Source organism: Protomyctophum parallelum, assembly GCF_964188405.1.
Source record: "Protomyctophum parallelum genome assembly, chromosome: 1".
Lineage (NCBI taxonomy): Eukaryota > Metazoa > Chordata > Actinopteri > Myctophiformes > Myctophidae > Protomyctophum > Protomyctophum parallelum.
Window position 1 is genome coordinate 32,371,871 of NC_139697.1, and position 19,168 is coordinate 32,391,038.

At 44.1% G+C, this 19,168-nt stretch overlaps 1 protein-coding gene across 1 annotated transcript in view; it reads left to right on the forward strand.

The window, feature by feature from the left end:
- The window catches only part of adgrb2 (adhesion G protein-coupled receptor B2), a 347,282-nt gene that overhangs the window by 204,763 nt on the left and 123,351 nt on the right, over positions 1-19,168 (forward strand). The window contains 3 exon segments of the mRNA XM_083768103.1: positions 4,970-5,057; positions 7,383-7,485; positions 15,738-15,781. Of these exon segments, the coding sequence (XP_083624229.1) occupies positions 4,970-5,057; positions 7,383-7,485; positions 15,738-15,781 (235 nt within the window).

The window sequence follows — 19,168 nt, forward strand, 5'->3', positions numbered from 1 at the left end:
ATGAATGGAGATGAGTCGACTCCACCCTCCATCTCTGTTTTGGTAGTCTCGTGTAGCCAGAAAACTATTCCACAATCTCCGAATGCTATATAGAGTCTGAAACTACAGCTCCCGGAATCCGAGTAAGGAAGCTGCCATTTCCGTTCACGAAAATATATTTTAAAATATCTTTAGATCTTAGTTTTTTATTTCCTTTTCTGCTAAGCAACAAGCTATACACCGTATATGCTTAGATGATTTATATTCCTATTAGGATAAATCTTCGCGTAAAGACGAAATGGAAATGGAAGTGGCGAAGAGGCGCCCACTTCTGCTTTATATTTTATTTTATTCATGACAGCTCTTCCGTTGCTCCTGACTGTACAGTATGATGAAAGCATTTGGGAATTGCGAGAGGCAACAGTCTGGTAACACGAGACTACTGTTTTGGAGGCTGTGCCTGCCGGGCGTGTCGCTGGCATGTGAGCACTGAGCAGGCTGATCTGCTGCAGAGATGGAAGTAATAGTATCAATACCACAATGTAGAAATACTCTTACAAGTAAAAGTTCATTAGTTGAGTAAAAGTACAAAAGTATTTACTTAATTAAAGCACCAAAAGTTGAAGGTAGTCATTGTGCAGAATGTCCCATTTCATGTATGTATAACCTTTTTGTTATTTTTTTATGTTTTGAAAAAAGTAGATCGGCTAATTTCAAAGGGCCGATATGTATATAGGGCTGAAGTGGGTAATGTATGTTTTGTAATTAAAATAAAAATCTACAAAGTAACGACTACGTTTTCAAATAATTGTAGTGGATTAAAAATGACAATATTTGCCTCTGAGATGTAGTGGAGTATAGGATTAAAACTACTGAAAATGGATTAACCGTTACGTTAAAACCACTGATCTGCTGGGACATGGTCGAGACTCCTTGGCGATGTCGCTTGACTACAGGCGGGATGGTTGGTCTGGTGGGCACTGGGCACCACTGTTGACTTCAGCCATTTCTAGGGAAATGCTGGGATTCTGGGCATTGGGATTAGTGCTGTGACCCAGCACTAGATTTTGATTATCATTAGGCTACAAAACATATTAACCACTTCAGCCCTATATACATTTAGGCCATTTGAAAATAGTCGATCTACAAGCTCACAAAATATATATTTTGAACTACATTTTTATATCAATACTTTTGTACTTCTACTTCTACTTGTAACAGAGTACTTCTACATTGCAGTATTATTGATACTTTTACTTAAGTAAGAAAAGTACTTTTTCCACCACTGCTGTTCAGGTGCCAGGGGTAGCAGTTGGCCTGCTGCTGCACACTTCAGTGGCCTTGCTGTGTGTGTGTGTGTGTGTGTCGCTGATTGATCCTGTTGTGCATTATCGTGGTTCACAAATGGAGCGTCACTGCATATGAACCGACAGGCGACCTCAAGTCACAGTGACGGACGGTGCAGTCAAATACTGAGTGTACATTTTGCCCTCTGCGTTAAATAACTCTCCAAGTTATATTAAACCCTTTCAATTTTGTACGGCCATTTGCTCACTGCAGTGAGCAGTTCCACAGCCTGCGCGCAAATGCAGTACATCAGATTCTATTAATAAGCAAAGCATGCTGGCAGTGAAACCACATGAACCCCAGCATCCCCATTCTGGGCATGTCATAGAGGCAAACCTTCGCCCACAGGCGTCACGCTGCATCGCGTTGTGAGCTTTTTTCGATTGGCTATTTGCAGCTAAGAGATTTGGTGTCGAGGGAAAGAAAGAGGCGACCAAGTGTAGACCCTGGGGACCCACTGTCACCCCAGTCATTGAAGCATGTAGGATGGAAGTGGTTAAGATGCTGAGTAAGTAACTTCCCACACTCCCGGCCAAGTGAGGGTCACTCCGTTTAGAAGAAGACACTTAATAGTTCCACTAACACACCCTGTTCTTATTGGCAGTCTGGAGGTTATGGCCTTCAAGTTGATTGCCATCTCCTTGTTTGGCTCATTTAACATGTAATGAAAGCCTGCATGAGAAGGACAGCTTAGACGTAAGTAAACGTGCACGCACGCACGCATGCACGCGTGCATGCGTGCACGTGTGTGTAGAGAGAGAGGATTGATGGCCTCATGATGTGCTTCACTGAGCAGAGGCAGAGATTGTTTCTCTATTGTCTCGGTGACAAACTCTCTCCTCTCCGTCTCCCTTATGCCCAATTTATGCTCCATCGTACGTTGGTGTCCAGTGTCAGATAATAGAGTATAAATTGTAGGCATAGGCAATATACTCGCACATACACTCAGTAGGTATATTCACCGGCAATGTTCCCTTTGCTTAACATTTGAGCTTTCATCTGTTTAATGTCTCTATTGACATTCACCTTTAATAATTATAGTAAAACAAGATGCAGCTACAGTTACAATTAGAAATCCCAATTGCAGCCACTATTTCTGTGCTCTGTATATGACTTTGCAGTCTGCACATAATCGTTTCTTAAATTCTGGTAAACTGTAGGTCTTCGATGCGCAGGAAAAGAATGAAGCAGGGAAACAATGGCTGCATTGAGAATTGTAACAGTACTAGAAGTTCGGGCCGCTTCACGACCCTCACCTCTAGCACCACACGTCACAATTGGGAGGAAGGAAATTGCATGAGACGAAAATTGGGGAAATAGGAATGTGGTTGGAGTGGGGAAAAGAGTGGTTTTGTTTTATGTCGGCTCTTCGGTGCTACTGAAAATTTCTGACGAGCCGAAATCATTTCGGCACTACAGCGCCGAAACAGCGGTAAAATAGGAGTATGAATCGGCCCTTAGTCATGTTCTGTTTTTGCAGGGCCGGATACATGTAGCTTGGAAGTGAAGCTGCGGCATATTGCGTGGTTGATGTTGTTGTATGTGGTCTGTGCTGGCCGTGGTGAATGGCGTACCCTCCGAGTTAGGCAAATAAATATGGTAGAAATGTTTTGGAGCAATGTCAATATGACGGCGCAACGCAAAATATAGCGACTATTGTTGTGGCTAGTGAGTTGTGGCAGGAGCGTGGCTGATGTGCCTAAACATAGCAATGTAAAGTGGTGACTGTACATCCGGTGAGGTACCAAATGTAATTAAGGATATGGAATGCAGCTGTTAATCTCTAATTAAAGTGCTAATGCCTGGTTTCATACTTCCTCAGACTCTGCCTCTTTCTGACAAATGATTTAAAGCTCATGACTTGACTGGTGATTTTCGATTTAGCTGGCATCTGACCACCAATCATGTCAATGTTTTAACAAGTGTAGGCTGACCAAAACTCTGTTCGTAGAAAATTAAAGTTTCGTGATTGAGTGCTTTTGTGGTATTAATCAGGCCCACATAATGACTTTTTCGGTGGGCCCTCCAGTCCTCTAACTGATTTACCATTCGCCCACAATACAGTGGCTTTCTCATTTGCGTGCCTCCAAAGATGGCGTTCAATTAGGATCCATCACACTCTGTGTTTATGCTGTTTGAAGTGTTTTTCATTTATTTATTTTTTGTGATTCCTTATGGTCTCACTTTTTTTCTTTTTTTTTATTTTCTCTTAGTTTCTCGCTATTAGATCTTAGTCACAGGGTGCAGTGAGATTTGTGGATGAGTCACCCACTCTCCTCACACCCCCTCCCTGCCTCCTCGCTTTTCCGCTCCTTTTCTCCGTCTCCCCCGCCATCTCCTCCATCCCTCCGTCCCCTAGCTCACTCTTCAGTCTCCCCCTCCACCTCCATCCCTCCATCCCCTAGCTCACTCTTCCAGACGGAGTGACATTTTCAGGGGCATCACCTCTCACTGGGAAGCCCTGCTCTTTTAGTGGGTGTGAGAAAGAGGGGAGCGACAGCAGTGAAAAATTAGGTAGTCACAGAGGAGGGCTGTCTATATATGAGAGAGAGAGAGAGAGAGAGAGAGAGAGAGAGAGAGAGAGAGAGAGAGAGAGAGAGAGAGAGAGAGAGAGAGAGAGAGAGAGAGAGAGAGAGAGAGAGAGAACAGGATGGGAGAGATGAGAAGATGCTGAGGCCTGAATTTGGCGGTCGGGGGCTGTCGAAAAAGTAAACAATATGGAGAGAGAAGGAGGGAGGGTCTTGAGATTGCAGGCATTCAGGTCAAATAAACAATGAAATGAGAAGCGCCTGCAGTGTCAATGATACCATCCAGTTTCATTTTGTTTGTCGGTGTCTGTAATATCTTGGTTTCAAAAGTGGGACATGGTTTTCAGCAGTATCAGGCTGTGCAGCTAATTCCAGATGATATCAGGTCAGTCACACCAGTGCCGGCGTCCCATGGGGACACGGATCTGAAGCTGCTGGATGTGTGAAGGGAGAAAGACATGTTTTTTTTTTACGAGACTTGGGAGAGGTTAGAAATTAGACCCATTTCATGTACCCGTAAAATAGTGTATCTGTAACTTTCAAGAGTTTGATGGTTTAGTTTGTTTATGTATTTATTTATAATTCTTTAAGGCAAAGTTGACTTCTAGGGCTTGAGAGAGGAGACAAAGCTTCTGTTTCTTCTAAGCCCGAGCAAGTGCATGACACAGAAATAAATACCAATCAATCAATCTTGATTGTTATTGTGAAACAGGACTTTATTATGGAGACAGGAGATTTTGATTGCGTCCAACTCACTTGGCACTATATTATATTATATTATACTCACTTTGATCCTATATTAACTTCAGTCAAGCAAATTAATTGCACTTTGCATTGATGGTAAATAAAATAGGTTTATTGTTTTGCTTCAACTTGTGATTGATTAATTTATCAAGCCAGGTTGAACACTGAAATATTTCAATTTCAGCAACACTGCTTTCATATATATATTATTTAGAAGCCTCAACAGAGATTAATTCATTTATAAATTGTTGTATTAGTTTAAAAGTTTTCACTGCATAACATTACTTGAACTCTCAAGGTGCCCTTATTTTCTGATGGAACTTGGTTGAGCTGTTAGATCTGATGGGCTGTGTGTATCTTCTGTCTTTCAGAAACTGAAAATGAGTCCGAAGCTACAATTTACTATGTCATCGGAGCCATTCTTTACAGGACACTGGGAGTCATCTTGCCTGCGCCAGTGTGAGTACTTCCCTCATGACTGCATTTACTCACTTGTTGTTTTTACTCTGACCTTGAACAATACGAATCTCATCATTTTGTTCAGCTGCATGTCAGCCATTTTGTCAACATCAATTTCCTCCTTTATTTTGTCTCACATTTATTCTGTCTTTTTTCATTTTTTCTATTCTCGAGACTTTGTCCCGGTGCCATTTTCTCACTCCCATTATTGCCTCTGTGCCATTACAACTCCTAATTCCCCCTTTGTCCTCTGTCTGTCTGTCTGTCTGTCTGTCTGTCTGTCTGTCTGTCTGTCTGTCTGTCTGTCTGTCTGTCTGTCTGTCTGTCTGTCTGTCTGTCTGTCTCTGTCTCTGTCTCTGTCTCTGTCTCTGTCTCTGTCTCTGTCTCTGTCTCTGTCTCTGTCTCTGTCTCTGTCTCTGTCTCTGTCTCTGTCTCTGTCTCTGTCTCTGTCTCTGTCTCTGTCTCTGTCTCTGTCTCTGTCTCTGTCTCTGTCTCTGTCTCTGTCTCTGTCTCTGTCTCTCTCTCTCTCTCTCTCTCTCTCTCTCTCTCTCTCTCTCTCTCTCTCTCTCTCTCTCTCTCTCTCTCTCTCTCTCTCTCTCCCCCTCATGCCCCGTATTTAGCTTTTCTTCTTGGTCTTGGTCTCGCCGTTCATTTGTCTTGGTCTTGTCTCAGTCTCGGACCAATTGTCTCGGGTCTCTTCCCCCACCGAGACCACTCGAGTCACGAGACGAGTCACTACAATGCAAAGGAATAATGGACCATTCTATTGTTATAATTCAAAGTTCTCTAAATATGTTGAATGACAGTACGCCGAAAATAGAATATGTACAAGCCTCCAAGTGTCACGTCCACAGCGTGTTGAGCCTGCAGATCTCCTATTTTCTGTGCGCCACTCACCGTGGCCTCACCACCTTACAATTGTGCAACACTCCCTCCACATACCCAAAATAAATCTATAGTTTAATTCGTACCATACTCGGCCTAATGAGCCTATGCACAACTGATTGTTTTAATTCAAAGTGTTATATATTCTGTGAAATGTGCATTCCGTGTATCTACAAGCTCCAGGTGTTGCGTCCACAGCCCGTTGTGAGCTTGCAGATCTTCCATTTTCGGTGCGCCACTCACCAACCATGAATCTAAGCAGAGGAACGTTCTGATGTAACAGCGATATTGTTGTTTGTTAGTCTTGACCCTGTAATCCAGGTCAATGGTGTTGCCGCTGGCTGAGTATGTCTCTCTGTTCTGCTGGGTCCTCCCCTATATACTCAGCTGAGTGAAGTCCGAAGCTCTCTGATTTATGGGCCGACTTTGGCTTTCCTTCTCTGTCCCATTACTCAAACATATATCATTCCCCTTTCTTTTTTTGATATACTACAGTATATCTATATATAACAGGAATCTCCATCTGTATGTCTGTCCAATCCATGGAATTATCTCAAAAGCAGTTAAACCGCTCAACTGTACACTTGGCGGGTGCAATGCTGCAACTAAGGACTCAAGGCATTGCTGTGTCAAGTGTGAAGTGATGGAATGAGCGGGTTCACAACTTCACACAACTGGCCAACACACACTGAACCGACATGTATTCCTAATGGCGGTCATGCCCCGAACAGGCTCTTAACGCACACTAGTTTCGTACAAACCAAAACAAAGCCCCTCGATGGCTGTGAGACGGAAGAGGGAGCATTCTACATAGGTGTGAAGAGCTCAGTGCAGAGCCAGAGTGCACGCCATTGTGTTTTTGTGAGCAAAAGTGCATCAGAGTCTCACATTACAGACCAGTCAATCTACTGTGAATCGGCAATATGCAATCTATCGACGGTGAAACATATGCTGTAGTTAGCTCTGACTGCTTAAGCATGCCTCTAATTATGATACTGGTGTACCTGTACATCCCAGCAGAAAAGTATAATTTTGAGGTATCACTTTGGAGTATTACTTTACTGGAGTATTTCCGTTTTTCAGTACTCCACTACAATTATCTGAAATCTCCAACTATGTTGGAGATTTCGATTATTAGTGCAAACCACACTAAGCCCTGTATAATTTGGCCATTTGAAAATGGCATATCCATAAACTGACTATGCATCGTCGTGCGACGCTTTGTGAAGGACATTTTGAACACGGGACTCACAGGAGTATTTCTGCATTGCAGTATTGATACTTTTTCTTAAGACATTTTGTACTTTTATTTCCACCCCTGTATTTCAGTCTGCGCAAAAGCCAAACACTGATAGTCACATTAAGAGCAAGAAGCAGAACTCTGTATTATATTGCATATACATATTCTGTTTCTCTGTCTGTCCTATTGTGTGTGTTTAGGCCACCCGCCATGATAAACTCCAAGCTCCTGACTGTGACGGTGCGTCCTGAGCCACAGCCCAGCGAGCCACTGGTGGTGGTGGAGTTGTCTCTGCTGCTCAACGTAAGTCCTGTCACTGCTGTACCTCATACACAACTCCTGTCACTCTACTGTACCTCATACACAAGTCCTGTCACTCTACTGTACCTCATACACAAGTCCTGTCACTCTACTGTACCTCATACACAACTCCTGTCACTCTACTGTACCTCATACACAAGTCCTGTCACTCTACTGTACCTCATACACAAGTCCTGTCACTCTACTGTACCTCATACACAAGTCCTGTCACTCTACTGTACCTCATACACAAGTCCTGTCACTCTACTGTACCTCATACACAAGTCCTGTCACTCTACTGTACCTCATACACAAGTCCTGTCACTCTACTGTACCTCATACACAAGTCCTGTCACTCTACTGTACCTCATACACAAGTCCTGTCACTCTACTGTACCTCATACACCAGTGGTGGTCAAGGACCCCCAAATCGACATGTATTAGCCCACGGACCCCCATTTGAAGAGATTTGCCAGTGACCCCGATGAGATTTTTACGGCATTAGCAGTGATTCCGAAACATATTCATTTCATTGACCCCCAGTTTCACACGCATTAGGCTACGGAGTACGGACCCCACGATTTAATGACATTTCTATCACTGGTATATTGTAAAGCCACTGTTATTTTAAAAGTGTACAAATGGTACCGCTCAAGTACTGCTAGGGGACCCCGGACCCCACTTTGGGAACCCATGTCATACACTAAGAATAATGAATGACACCATATCAAACATTGTGCAAAGCTCTGCACCATTTATTTATTTTCTGGCTACGACTACCGATTCTCTTTAGCGATTATTGTATTGATACGTGTTCTGATTATGTGAATAATCGAGAATCTCACGTTATTTTATTGTTAAAAAAAGCATACTGTATGTGTGAATGAACGCCGAAACATTCTGATTTTCTCTTTTTATAATCGACTAAGTCAAATGTCTTTGTCATTTTCAATGCCATGCAATAACAGTTGATCTACAAGCTGACAAGCTCAATGAGAAGCGCCTGCAATTTACTTTTTTTTTTTAAGTATTATTTTTATTTAAATATATATATTTTTTATCACTGATTGAATTGATTTATTTGACTAACTGTTGCAGCCGCACTTTATGTTTCTATTTATCTTCATGCACTCTTGAGTACGCTGTGGCCTAGAAATGTAATTCAAGGTTCCCAAAAAATTCCATTCTCCCAAACGACCTCTGTTTCCGAGATCAGACGGAGAGCGAGAGAGATGAACTGCATGCTATGAAGCTCTGTGCATTCTTGGAATGAACGCAGTCCTTTCTGAGCTTTAATATTTTAGTGGTGTCTCAGGACGCCTATTGACTTAATATTATAATAGAATGTATTATTATAAATGGCTCACGCGGCGTCTTCTAGCTCAAAGGACTACGGGTTTAATGAGGAGCTTTGCTCGTGACCCCAATAAGATGCAAAGGTTCATTACCCATTCATTCGCGAGAAAAGGTGGGCACTGTTGAGTAAAATAATGCCATTGAATATTTAATGGTTCTGTAATTGACGGCAGACAGACACACGCACACACTATATGCCTGTAGCAGTGTGTCGCACACACACGAGTAGACACAGCCGCTACGCTAACATGTGCATGTCTGCACGCTCACTCAGACACGACACACAGACACACGTGCAAACGCACACGAGCGCACTGCTGCAATTAAACTCCAAGATGTGTTGAAGTGGAACCAAATGGACCCTTGTGGGTCCATTTGGTTCAATCTGTACACTCTCAGAGCCAAATGAACGCAGAAGATTATACTCACTCACTCACACACGCACGCGCACACACACACACACACACACACTCACACGCGCGTGCGAGCACACACTCTCTTTTGGCCTAGAGTAACTTTCAGTATCTGCAAATGAAATGCGCTCATGTCTGCTAAGCAGAGAACCTGGGGGTCAGAATGATTGCGCGGTGTCTTCATCACAAAGGCTCTTATGTATTCATTCACCCTCCCTCGCCAATTGATCTCTCCTCTCTGCACGCCACTCACCCGCTCCATATTCAGGCCCTGCTCACTTTCCATATCTGCCATTATTATTATGAAGATACAGTATGATTATGGTTTCTGCAGTTCATCTACCCTTTCTGCTCTTTTGTTTCGCAATGCACTCTGTCTGTCTGTCTGTCTGTCTGTCTGTCTGTCTGTCTGTCTGTCTGTCTGTCTGTCTGTCTGTCTGTCTGTCTGTCTGTCTGTCTGTCTGTCTCTCTCATTCTCTCTCATTCTCTCTCTGTCTCTCATTCTCTCTCTGTCTCTCATTCTCTCTCTGTCTCTCATTCTCCATCTGTCTCTCATTCTATATCTGTCTCTCATTCTCTCTCTGTCTCTCATTCTCTCTATGTCTCTCATTATCTCTCTGTCTCTCATTCTCTCTGTCTCTCATTATTGCTGAGCTGTCTTGCTAATCTCCGTGCCTTGAAGCTGACGGGACAACAACACAGGCCCACTGTGTGTGGGAGAGCGAGGCTGAGACCCTGGTGGAAATCCTACTCACATGTTTTACTTAAGTAAAATTGCCAATAGGCCTACTCCAATATGGAAATATAATATACAGTAGGCCTACAATAAAAGCCCAGAATTAATTTACTTGAGTAAAAGTAGGAAAGTACCCATTTCATGTTGTCAAATGTATGACAAATCTTTTGAAATGTATACAGTATAGGGCTGAAGTGGTTATAATGTACATTTTGTAATATTAATATTCAAAATCTGCAAAGTAACTTGTAACTCAAGTTTACAAATAAATGTAGCGGTAGTAAAAATACGACATTTGTATCCGATATTTTAGTGGAGTGGAAGTAAAAGTACTGTACATTAGGAAATACTCCCGGAAAGTACAAATACCTCAGAAGTGCACTGAAGTACAGCACGTCTGTGAATGTACGTAGTTACTTTGCACCACTGAGACCGTCATTTTGTGGTTTTCAGCCCCGGTGGTGGTAGTGGGTGGTGCGGCGTGCGTGCGTGGGGTGGTGTGCTGACCTTGGCCGGCGTGAGCGAGCAAGCGAGCGAGCGCCCCGGATGCCGAAGCAGCACCATGGCAACAGCTGCCGCGGTCGGCGGCGGGCCGGGCCTCGGAGGGCCGGGGCGCGTAGAGGTCTCTGTACCTCGGTCGTGTCCTCGCTGAGAGGACATCTGCTCCAGGCTCGCCGTACACCTCCCCGATGGCCATAGCAGCCCCCCCCCCCCCCCTCCCCCCGGTGTGCGCGTGCACACGCACAGTTCGCAGCTGTCGGGTTTGAAACCTTGTATGTCCAAAACCCCGTCTTACAGTCAGTCCAATGTGGTTATTATTTAATTACAAGCTCTCATTGGCTAAATTTTAATTAAAACCCCACAGACACACTTGGAGATACGAGGTGTCCACCCGACAGCGGCGACGTGTTCAAGCTAGCGTCGTGCGTGCGTGAGTGTCTGTCTGCGTGCGGGTGGGAGCAATACTGCACCACAGAGCAATCGATCACGTGTGTGAATGCACGCGTGTACACTGTACATGCGCACGTGCGTAGACATGCGTGCGTGCGTGTGTGTGTGCAGTGGTGAGTATAAGGAGCAGGAAAGCAGAAAAGCTGCGTTTGTCTACAGCGGGCCGGCAGACCAGATGCCTAGAGCCCTCTCGCTCTCCCTGCAGCCATCGCTCATCCTCCCCTTTTAGGGTGTCAGGCTCGGCTTATGATAATCAGCCACACGGTAAAACCCCCCCGTGAATTCTGGGGGGAGAACATTCTGCGAAAACGGCAGATCTACTGTGAGCTTTGAGCTTGTAGATCAGCTGCAGAGGGAGGAAAAAGAGGAGCGGACCAACTACAGTGTCGAGCCCTGGGAGACTAAGTAGTTGGTTAATGAATAAAACATGATTCAAACCATTCTTTATGGTTGTGGTTGAGTATGCTAATGCAATATAACTATCACATGTGCTGTGGTTGAATGCGGTCTCTCTACACTTCCATAGAAAACCCATAATATTCCCTGGTGGAATAGCAGGGATTCCCTCTCAGAAGAGCGATACAAAATGTCGTCTCTGATGCAGGAGGAAAAAAACTAAAATACATTGAATGGATGCACCTGGGACGTATCCTCAGTGATGTATCCTAATGTCATCGGGGTTTCGGGTCTCGCAACATCATACCACTCACTCAGGTCCCGGGGTGATCAAGTCCCGACTTACGTCCCAGTAGCTACCCTCGATCAGTCCCATTAGGGAAAGACCAGGGCCACACAATCCGATGCTCCGGATCTACTCTGCCGGAGTGAGAGGAACTGGCACATGGAAGGCTCTATGGGTTGAGTCCCCTCCGGGCCCCTCCTACGTCTCACCAGGTCCATTCCTGCTCTCACCAGGTCCTGGACCTGTGCGTTGCACCGGTCTCCCAGCACCAAGCACGTCATTCAGGAGTTGTGGATTCTCGAGCCGCAATGGTTCTGCATGGTGGTGCTGCAGGCTCTGCTTGAGGCTTGAATGGCCCTCCTAAAGGCCTCACCGTGGGTTTGTTGGGCTTCTTCTTCACGGAAGACACAGGCTGGGGCGCCAACCCAAACTGCTCCCGGGTGCCGTCTACATTCTACACCTGTCTCTCTGGTGGTCACCAGACTATTCCTGGTTGTCACATAGTCTATTCCTACAGTATGAGTCACTATAAATAGAACAACTACAACAAAAATACATTACAATGTAACCACGTTCAACCAAATGAACCATTTGGTTTTGTTCCAATACTTTCTGAGTTAAACACTAATGATTGTGCTGTGCACTCTCAAAATTAAGTCCTTCATCATTGAAAATGCAACATCTATGTTCCTGCATTTCATTTGCCAAACGGATATCCCTTCAAGTGGCCTTTCACAGCACGAATCATGGTTTTCCTACACTACATACTGTACCATACATATGTATGAGGTAATTTGACATGATTATGTTTCCTATTTTGAAGGCCGATAAATTCTGTTAACCACATGAATTATTTATTATATATATATTGATTTATTTTTTCTAATTTCATAATAGTGCCAGGAATTTCATGACCGTGGAAAGTATAGGGTTTAAGCGTTTAAGCATTTTTGCCTAAATGGCTCCAATGTTCCTGGCCTTTTGAAGCATACATGTCATCGCAGACAATCCTCCTCTTTTGAGGCAGAGAATAACCGAGCTGTAAAGATACACCCCATTATTACTGTCCATAAGTGCAGTTATTATATCCGGAGCTGTCGCTCTCTGTGAGCGAGCAGACAACGTCATTATGTGCCGCTGTCACAGCTTAAAGAGGAGACGGACACTATGGGAGTGCTCGCGGTGTCACTCCTGATGGAGCCCGCTGCTGCATGCATGTGGCGGTGTGAACTGGGCGCCGCGCCTCGCCTGATTGATGATCCGAACGCTAACGGAGCCTCCGCCGCATAGCAGGCGGGGCCGCTAACTCGCAGGCCGGCAATGTCTAATGTTGGCCCATGCCTGCCTGGCGCCGCCGCGCGTGGGCGACGGAATAAAATGGCGTCATCCATCAGTCTCGTGCCCACCAGCCTCCCGATTATCCTGCCAAGGGTGTATAAATGTCATGATCATCATCATCACAGCCTCCTGTCCTCTCCTCCCTCGTTGTTCGCCTGTGTTGGAGCTTTAACCGGATCCTCTCGTCTGATGAGAGTATGGATGAAAACGGTTGTTTCAGGCCTGGGACTGGCAACGGAAGAGAAGGTTGTGCTTATCCTATCCGTTTCTGAGAGATCAACAGTGCTCCTCACAGATTTTGAGGACCCAGCAGGGCGGGGTGACTTTGTCTGCACCATAGTAAAATCCTGAGTGTTCATTCAACTCGGAGTATGCAAATGTAACCAAACGGGTCCTTATCAAAACCCTGATAGGGTTGCGTAAAGACCCGCCCCCGCCTTGTCTCTTTGCCCCGTGGTTACCAGACAGTCCAGACTGTCGCCCAAGGTGGAAAGTCTGGTGACAATGCTACACAAACACTAACTAATCCTACCAAACTTGAAAACTAATGGTCACATGATGATTGTGCCTGACCAAAAGACCTTTACAAAAAGCAAGCTCCCATACTCCCATCTATTAAATTATTCAAACATAATTATTTTTACAACTTAAGCATGACTCAATGTTTTTCTTTTACACGTCAGCAGCGCCCTGGACAGTGTGTGCACACAGTACAGACTAGGGATGCACCGATCCGATACTCGTATCGGAGATCGGCGCCGATCCAGGCTAAAATTCTAGATCGGGTATCGGTGGCAAATGGGCCGATCCATTATCCGATCCGATCCAATCCGATAATTATGTGTAATTACAGTATGAAAACAACTCTACCTCCTCTGTGACACAGCAGTGTAGTATTGACAGTATAACATGTGGAATGCAGCCAGGCTAGCCTGCTCACACATTAACCTGGTCTAATTGTTGCACAGTTATTTAATAAATAATTCAGTGCATTTATATCTGTGTTTGTTACATTTTGTTTTACAAAGTTGGGAAAGTAATGTTTAAGTCAAGCCTTGGATGTTGCCTTACACAAAATAATGATTCCAGACTCCACACAGTGAGCCATACAGCTTAATAGGTTATTACGTTTCTTTGTGGGGGGTATCGGATCGGTACTCTGTATCGGCAGATACTGGACCCCCATGTATCGAAATCGGTATCGGATGCCAAAAAGCCGGATCGGTGCATCCCTAGTACAGACAGGCAGGGGCGGGTCTTTATATGCAACCCTATCAGGGTTTTTAATGAAGCATTAGTACACACTCAGTTACAAATGGATAAATCAACCCTGAGGATTTTAATGTTTTGGATAAAATCCAGGAGTGCAGATGTGAAGGCGAATCATTCCTTGTCCTTACTCCTTCGCTGACTATTTGAAATGATGGAGATATTCGGAAGACATTTAGCTCTTTTGCACGTATCCTTCCTGAGAAAATTCCCTTGGGCTGTGGTGAAACCATTTACTGTTCACATTATTTTATATTCCCAGACAAGCCACTTGCTATAATCCCCTGTACCATGAGGGGGAGCTCCTTCATTCATATTCATTTCAAAGGCACCTGCTAGTGCAGTTCCTTGTAAGGGGGGCTAATTGATTTGTCTATGTGTCCTCTACCACCCCGGAAAGGTTATTGTTTGTAGGGCATACCTTCTCTTGTTGGCACTGTAGCTGAGCACATGTTTGGTCTCACTGTTTCAGTTGCCCTAAGAGTTTGATCTCTGCAAGGGAACGACAGGTTAAAAGCAATGATTTAGGTGCGTTTTAATGCTCGTGACGAGGAATTAACATCTCACGGGGAGTCCCAAAACTCAACCCGGCAGCCTCTGCCCAGAATCGATCACAATCCAGTTGCTTTTCAATTATATATATAGGCAGAAAGGCCACACATGATTCCCGAATGGGATCAATTGACCGCTGCTGATCAGCAGTGGAACAAGGCCAATATAGTCTTCTGGCAATATTGATCCTGTGATCGGCTGACTGATCGGCTGACTGACTGAGTCTTTGTGAGCCCTCTTCTATACTACGTGTGAATGAGGTGTGATCACCAGATGAATTACTGAGCCACAGTTAAACGGCACAGGATTGACTCGATTAACAGTGAGTGAGCTCGTCTCTAGAGGTTAGAGCTAGGCAATTATATTATAGATTTGATATCAATATTATGTTCTGAAAGCACCTATAGTCATCCCTATAATATGGTCACTTTATCCATATCGAGGAAATGGGTAAAGAAAAAAAGAGAAAAAAACAAACAATAGTGCAATTTTATCAATATCCAGCCGTAAATGGCAAGAGTTAGGGCTGGTGGCTTGAGTTAATTTTTTTGTTTTACAGTATCTTGCTCCCAGCGTTTTTTTTCCTCTCTCTCTCTCTTTATACTTTCTCTCACACCTTCTCTTTCTCCCCCTTCAAGCGGTCGCTGTTTGCTCCTCAGACCTGCAAGGCAATGACTCTTTCCTCATGCTTACCTCGTTCCAATCCCTCTCCCCACCCCCACCCCCCCTCCCCACACACCTCCCCTCTGTCTCAATCGCTCTCTTTCATTGTCTGTTTACCTCTCTCTGTCACCCATGCAGCATCAGTCTTTCTCCTCTGGCAGTGAGCTATTCTGTCTCCTCAGCGTCCCGCTCCCCCACTCATCCTCTCAGCCGACAATAACCGTTTATCTTCTCTTTTCCCCTCTTCTCTCTCTCTCTCTCTCTCTCTCTCGTCTTCCCTTTCCTTATCTTGCAGGGAACATCGGATCCTCAGTGTGTAGTCTGGGATTATGGGAACCCGTAAGTCACTTTGAATGATTCTTCCATGTGGTTGTGCGGAGTGTGTATGCCTGTGTATGTAGCCTATGTGTGATTATATAATATATAGACACATTTATACATGTAGAAACGCGTGCGTGCGTGCGTGCGTGCGTGCGTGCGAGGGCGCTCAAAAGTGAGACTTATTGTTGGCCATGCATGTGTTGACTGTGTGCACGTATATATATTTCTTGTGTTTTGAATCTGTGTGCTCGTGGACAGGAAGTAGCCTACCTTATTTGTTGAATTTATGAACTGAAAACTAACTAATGAAGCGCCTCGTCTCAGTGTTAATTTAATTACTCATTGATAACAAATGCTCTTCTCTCACTGTTTCTTAATTAAGCACTCAGGAGCAGAGAAGCATATTCCTTTTTTCCCCTGTTTTTTTTCTGTTTTTTCCTGCTTCACTTTACGGAGTCAGACCATTTCCGTTTGCACATCCTGTGTTGTGTTAACGCATCGCTAAGTGCTTGTGCATTTTGCAGCCTAATGCCTCGCCGTCTACCCAATGGCCGTCCTCCCATTAGTCTATATATGTAGGCCAGACTCATTGATATTCCTGACTTATAGTGGACCATCAACTGTGTGATAGATACGTTTAAAACAATGCTCAGCGGATTAGCCCCGCGGTGGTGGTATAGCCATTAACCCACATACTGATCAGACGTTTTGTCGATAGCACAGTGATGTCCAATTCAACTTCTGGGCTTAAAAGTCGGTGAACTAGGCGATTATCTCCAACTTTCCTTCCAAGTCCATAATCCCCTACTACTGCATTTGAATACCAGATACCAATACCCATTTTAATTCTATTGGTCATAAAGAAGGACTGATAGAGAAATGCGCTCGCTTGGTTCTCCTCGGCTTTCCATGCCGAGGGCTCGCTAGTCCGTTCATTTAAATACAGCAGATAAGTCCCCTGTGGCCCAAGCTAGTAATGAGTGCAGGTTTGCATTGGGAAAGAGCATACGAGATTGTAACTTATCAAACTAAACCTTTCCATCAAGCAAAGAAAAGCTTGGCAAAGTCAATTAGCTTGCCAGCAGATTACTACAGCAATCAAATTAAATTTCCAAACATTACAACGGCGGAGAGCCAAGCGGAATATAAAGTAGTGAGATAGGGGGGTGATGTCTATCACCCAAGAACTGTCAAACAAGAAGCACTATATGGACCACGTCCAAATGTTGTTGCCAGGAATTGGGTAACAACAACCAGCAGCAAGCCACGTTTGCAGGCACACTCACTGTTGTGGGTGACACGCACACACGTGCAATGTTTGCACCATAGTATGGTGGAGGCGATGGTGTTGCACACAGTAGATTTTGACTGGAGCAGGGTGGAAGCACACAGACATACTGGAAAAGAACATGTTGTACAAAGCAGCCGTTTGTTTGCTGGGGGATCTCACCTATCTCAACATGGCTGTCAGTCTGACTGAGCCGTGGGCTTTGAGGTGGGGAGCCAGACAGATAGGAGGTGGAGGTGAGGATATACAGTGTATAGATGGTAATCTTCAGACATTGAACTCCTCACCACCAAGTGATTTTCACAGTTTCACAATTGAAAAGGGGGAGAAATCCACCTGCCGTCCCTATTTTGTCAAAGATAAAATGTCACTAAATTTGATTGTGGGACTGCCATTGGATGTTTTCGTTTTTTAATGTCATGTGAAAGCAGGGAATCATAGCTTCAAATTGACATATTGGTTGTTCAGTTGGACCCACCATTTTTTGGAGATGGCTTATAGAGTAATGTCTTGCAGAAAACAGCGAGTTGAGAAAACGGGCTTGAAAGGTTCACTGCTGTGGTCTCTAACATTACACCTAGCTAAATGTTTAAGCATTTATTTCATAATGTATTATGTATTATAATGCATTGCATGGCCGGGATATTGCATACTCTGACATCAGGTACTGAGGATCTATACAAGCTGATAACACAGATGTCTATATACAGTAGGCAGACAGTGCTGTGCTAACGTCATGCTACTGCCATCGTAGTACTGTCATCTCATCATAGATCATAGATCAACTTCTCTGACAATGGGTAATGATGAGAAGTGGAAATCTGTTTAAAATATATTTATTAGTGGGCTCGCTCACTCATGATGTATCCACTATACAGTAGGCCTACATTAAATATGTATTATTTTCCAGTATTCAAACTTTAATAGGGTTGGCGTCTTCAGGAATATTAACAGGGACGTTTAGAACCATTATTCAAAATGCTAAGCTTTTTAAAACTTTAAGATTTTATACTGAAAGTCAACGGATGACGTGAGCAAGCACACTACACTACAGTCTATTTCTTCAGGCACAGTACCAGTCTACCTGTAATTGTTTTTGTGAGGAATTTATTTATGATATTGCAGTACCAACCTCGACTGTGTAACTGTGTTGTTGTTGTTAGGAATTCTTTCTATGTGTCAGACGGATCTATATTCACGGCTGATCTTTGTGGAGTAACATGAGCGCTGACCGCCCTCCGGCAAAGCATGCTGGCTAGCGGAAGGTTTCCCAAAAACATCTTGGCATATTTTCAAGTTGGCTCCATATCTTGATACATTTTTGCTGCTGTGGTTGGTGCAAAATTCATTCTAGGGTATTTTGCTGTCCAAAGTTCACACATCGCCCCTGATGCTTTCTCTATAAAGTGGTTGGCAGACCAAGTTCACATCCGGGTATTTCGACGAGAACTTTGGCTAGATGTGAATTTTGATTAGTATTTCGGCTGCGATTGATGGCGGTTCACAAGTTTATGAGAACAGACAAACAGCTAATGGCTGAGATGTGCAGAGACGAGAGAAACAGAGCTTTTGTTATGTTACTAAGACAACAAACCCAGATTGTTCATGCAGTTTTGGTTTTCTTTATTTCCCGTCTGGATTAATGAAGTTGACCTGTGAGAAGTAAGGACACCCTGAATTTCAATCCTCTGTCTTCCTTTACGGCACCCACGCCTCAAAAGCTCCAAGATAAAAACTCCCGACCTCACACGACATCCCAGTGTTTATGTGTGCGTGTTTATTTATTTATTTTGCCCCTAACTGGCCCATATGTCTGTGCCATCTGCCCACCCATCTTCCCTCACTGTCTCCCCGTCTCACTCCTCTGTCTACTCTCAAACGCTTTCCATTCACTTCCCCCGACAGCAGTTAAGTTTAGCGTATAATAAAAAAGTTTTACGCAAGTCAGAAACTCAAGAGACTTGGTTAACAAAGGCAAATAAATGTGTCAACATCTACGTATTTTACAGCTTGCGGATAATGTACTGTGTTCAACATGGCACATTTACTACTATGCTGCATTTACAATGTTGTGTCAATTAAACGATGACGAAACGATTAGGCTACAGAAGACAAGA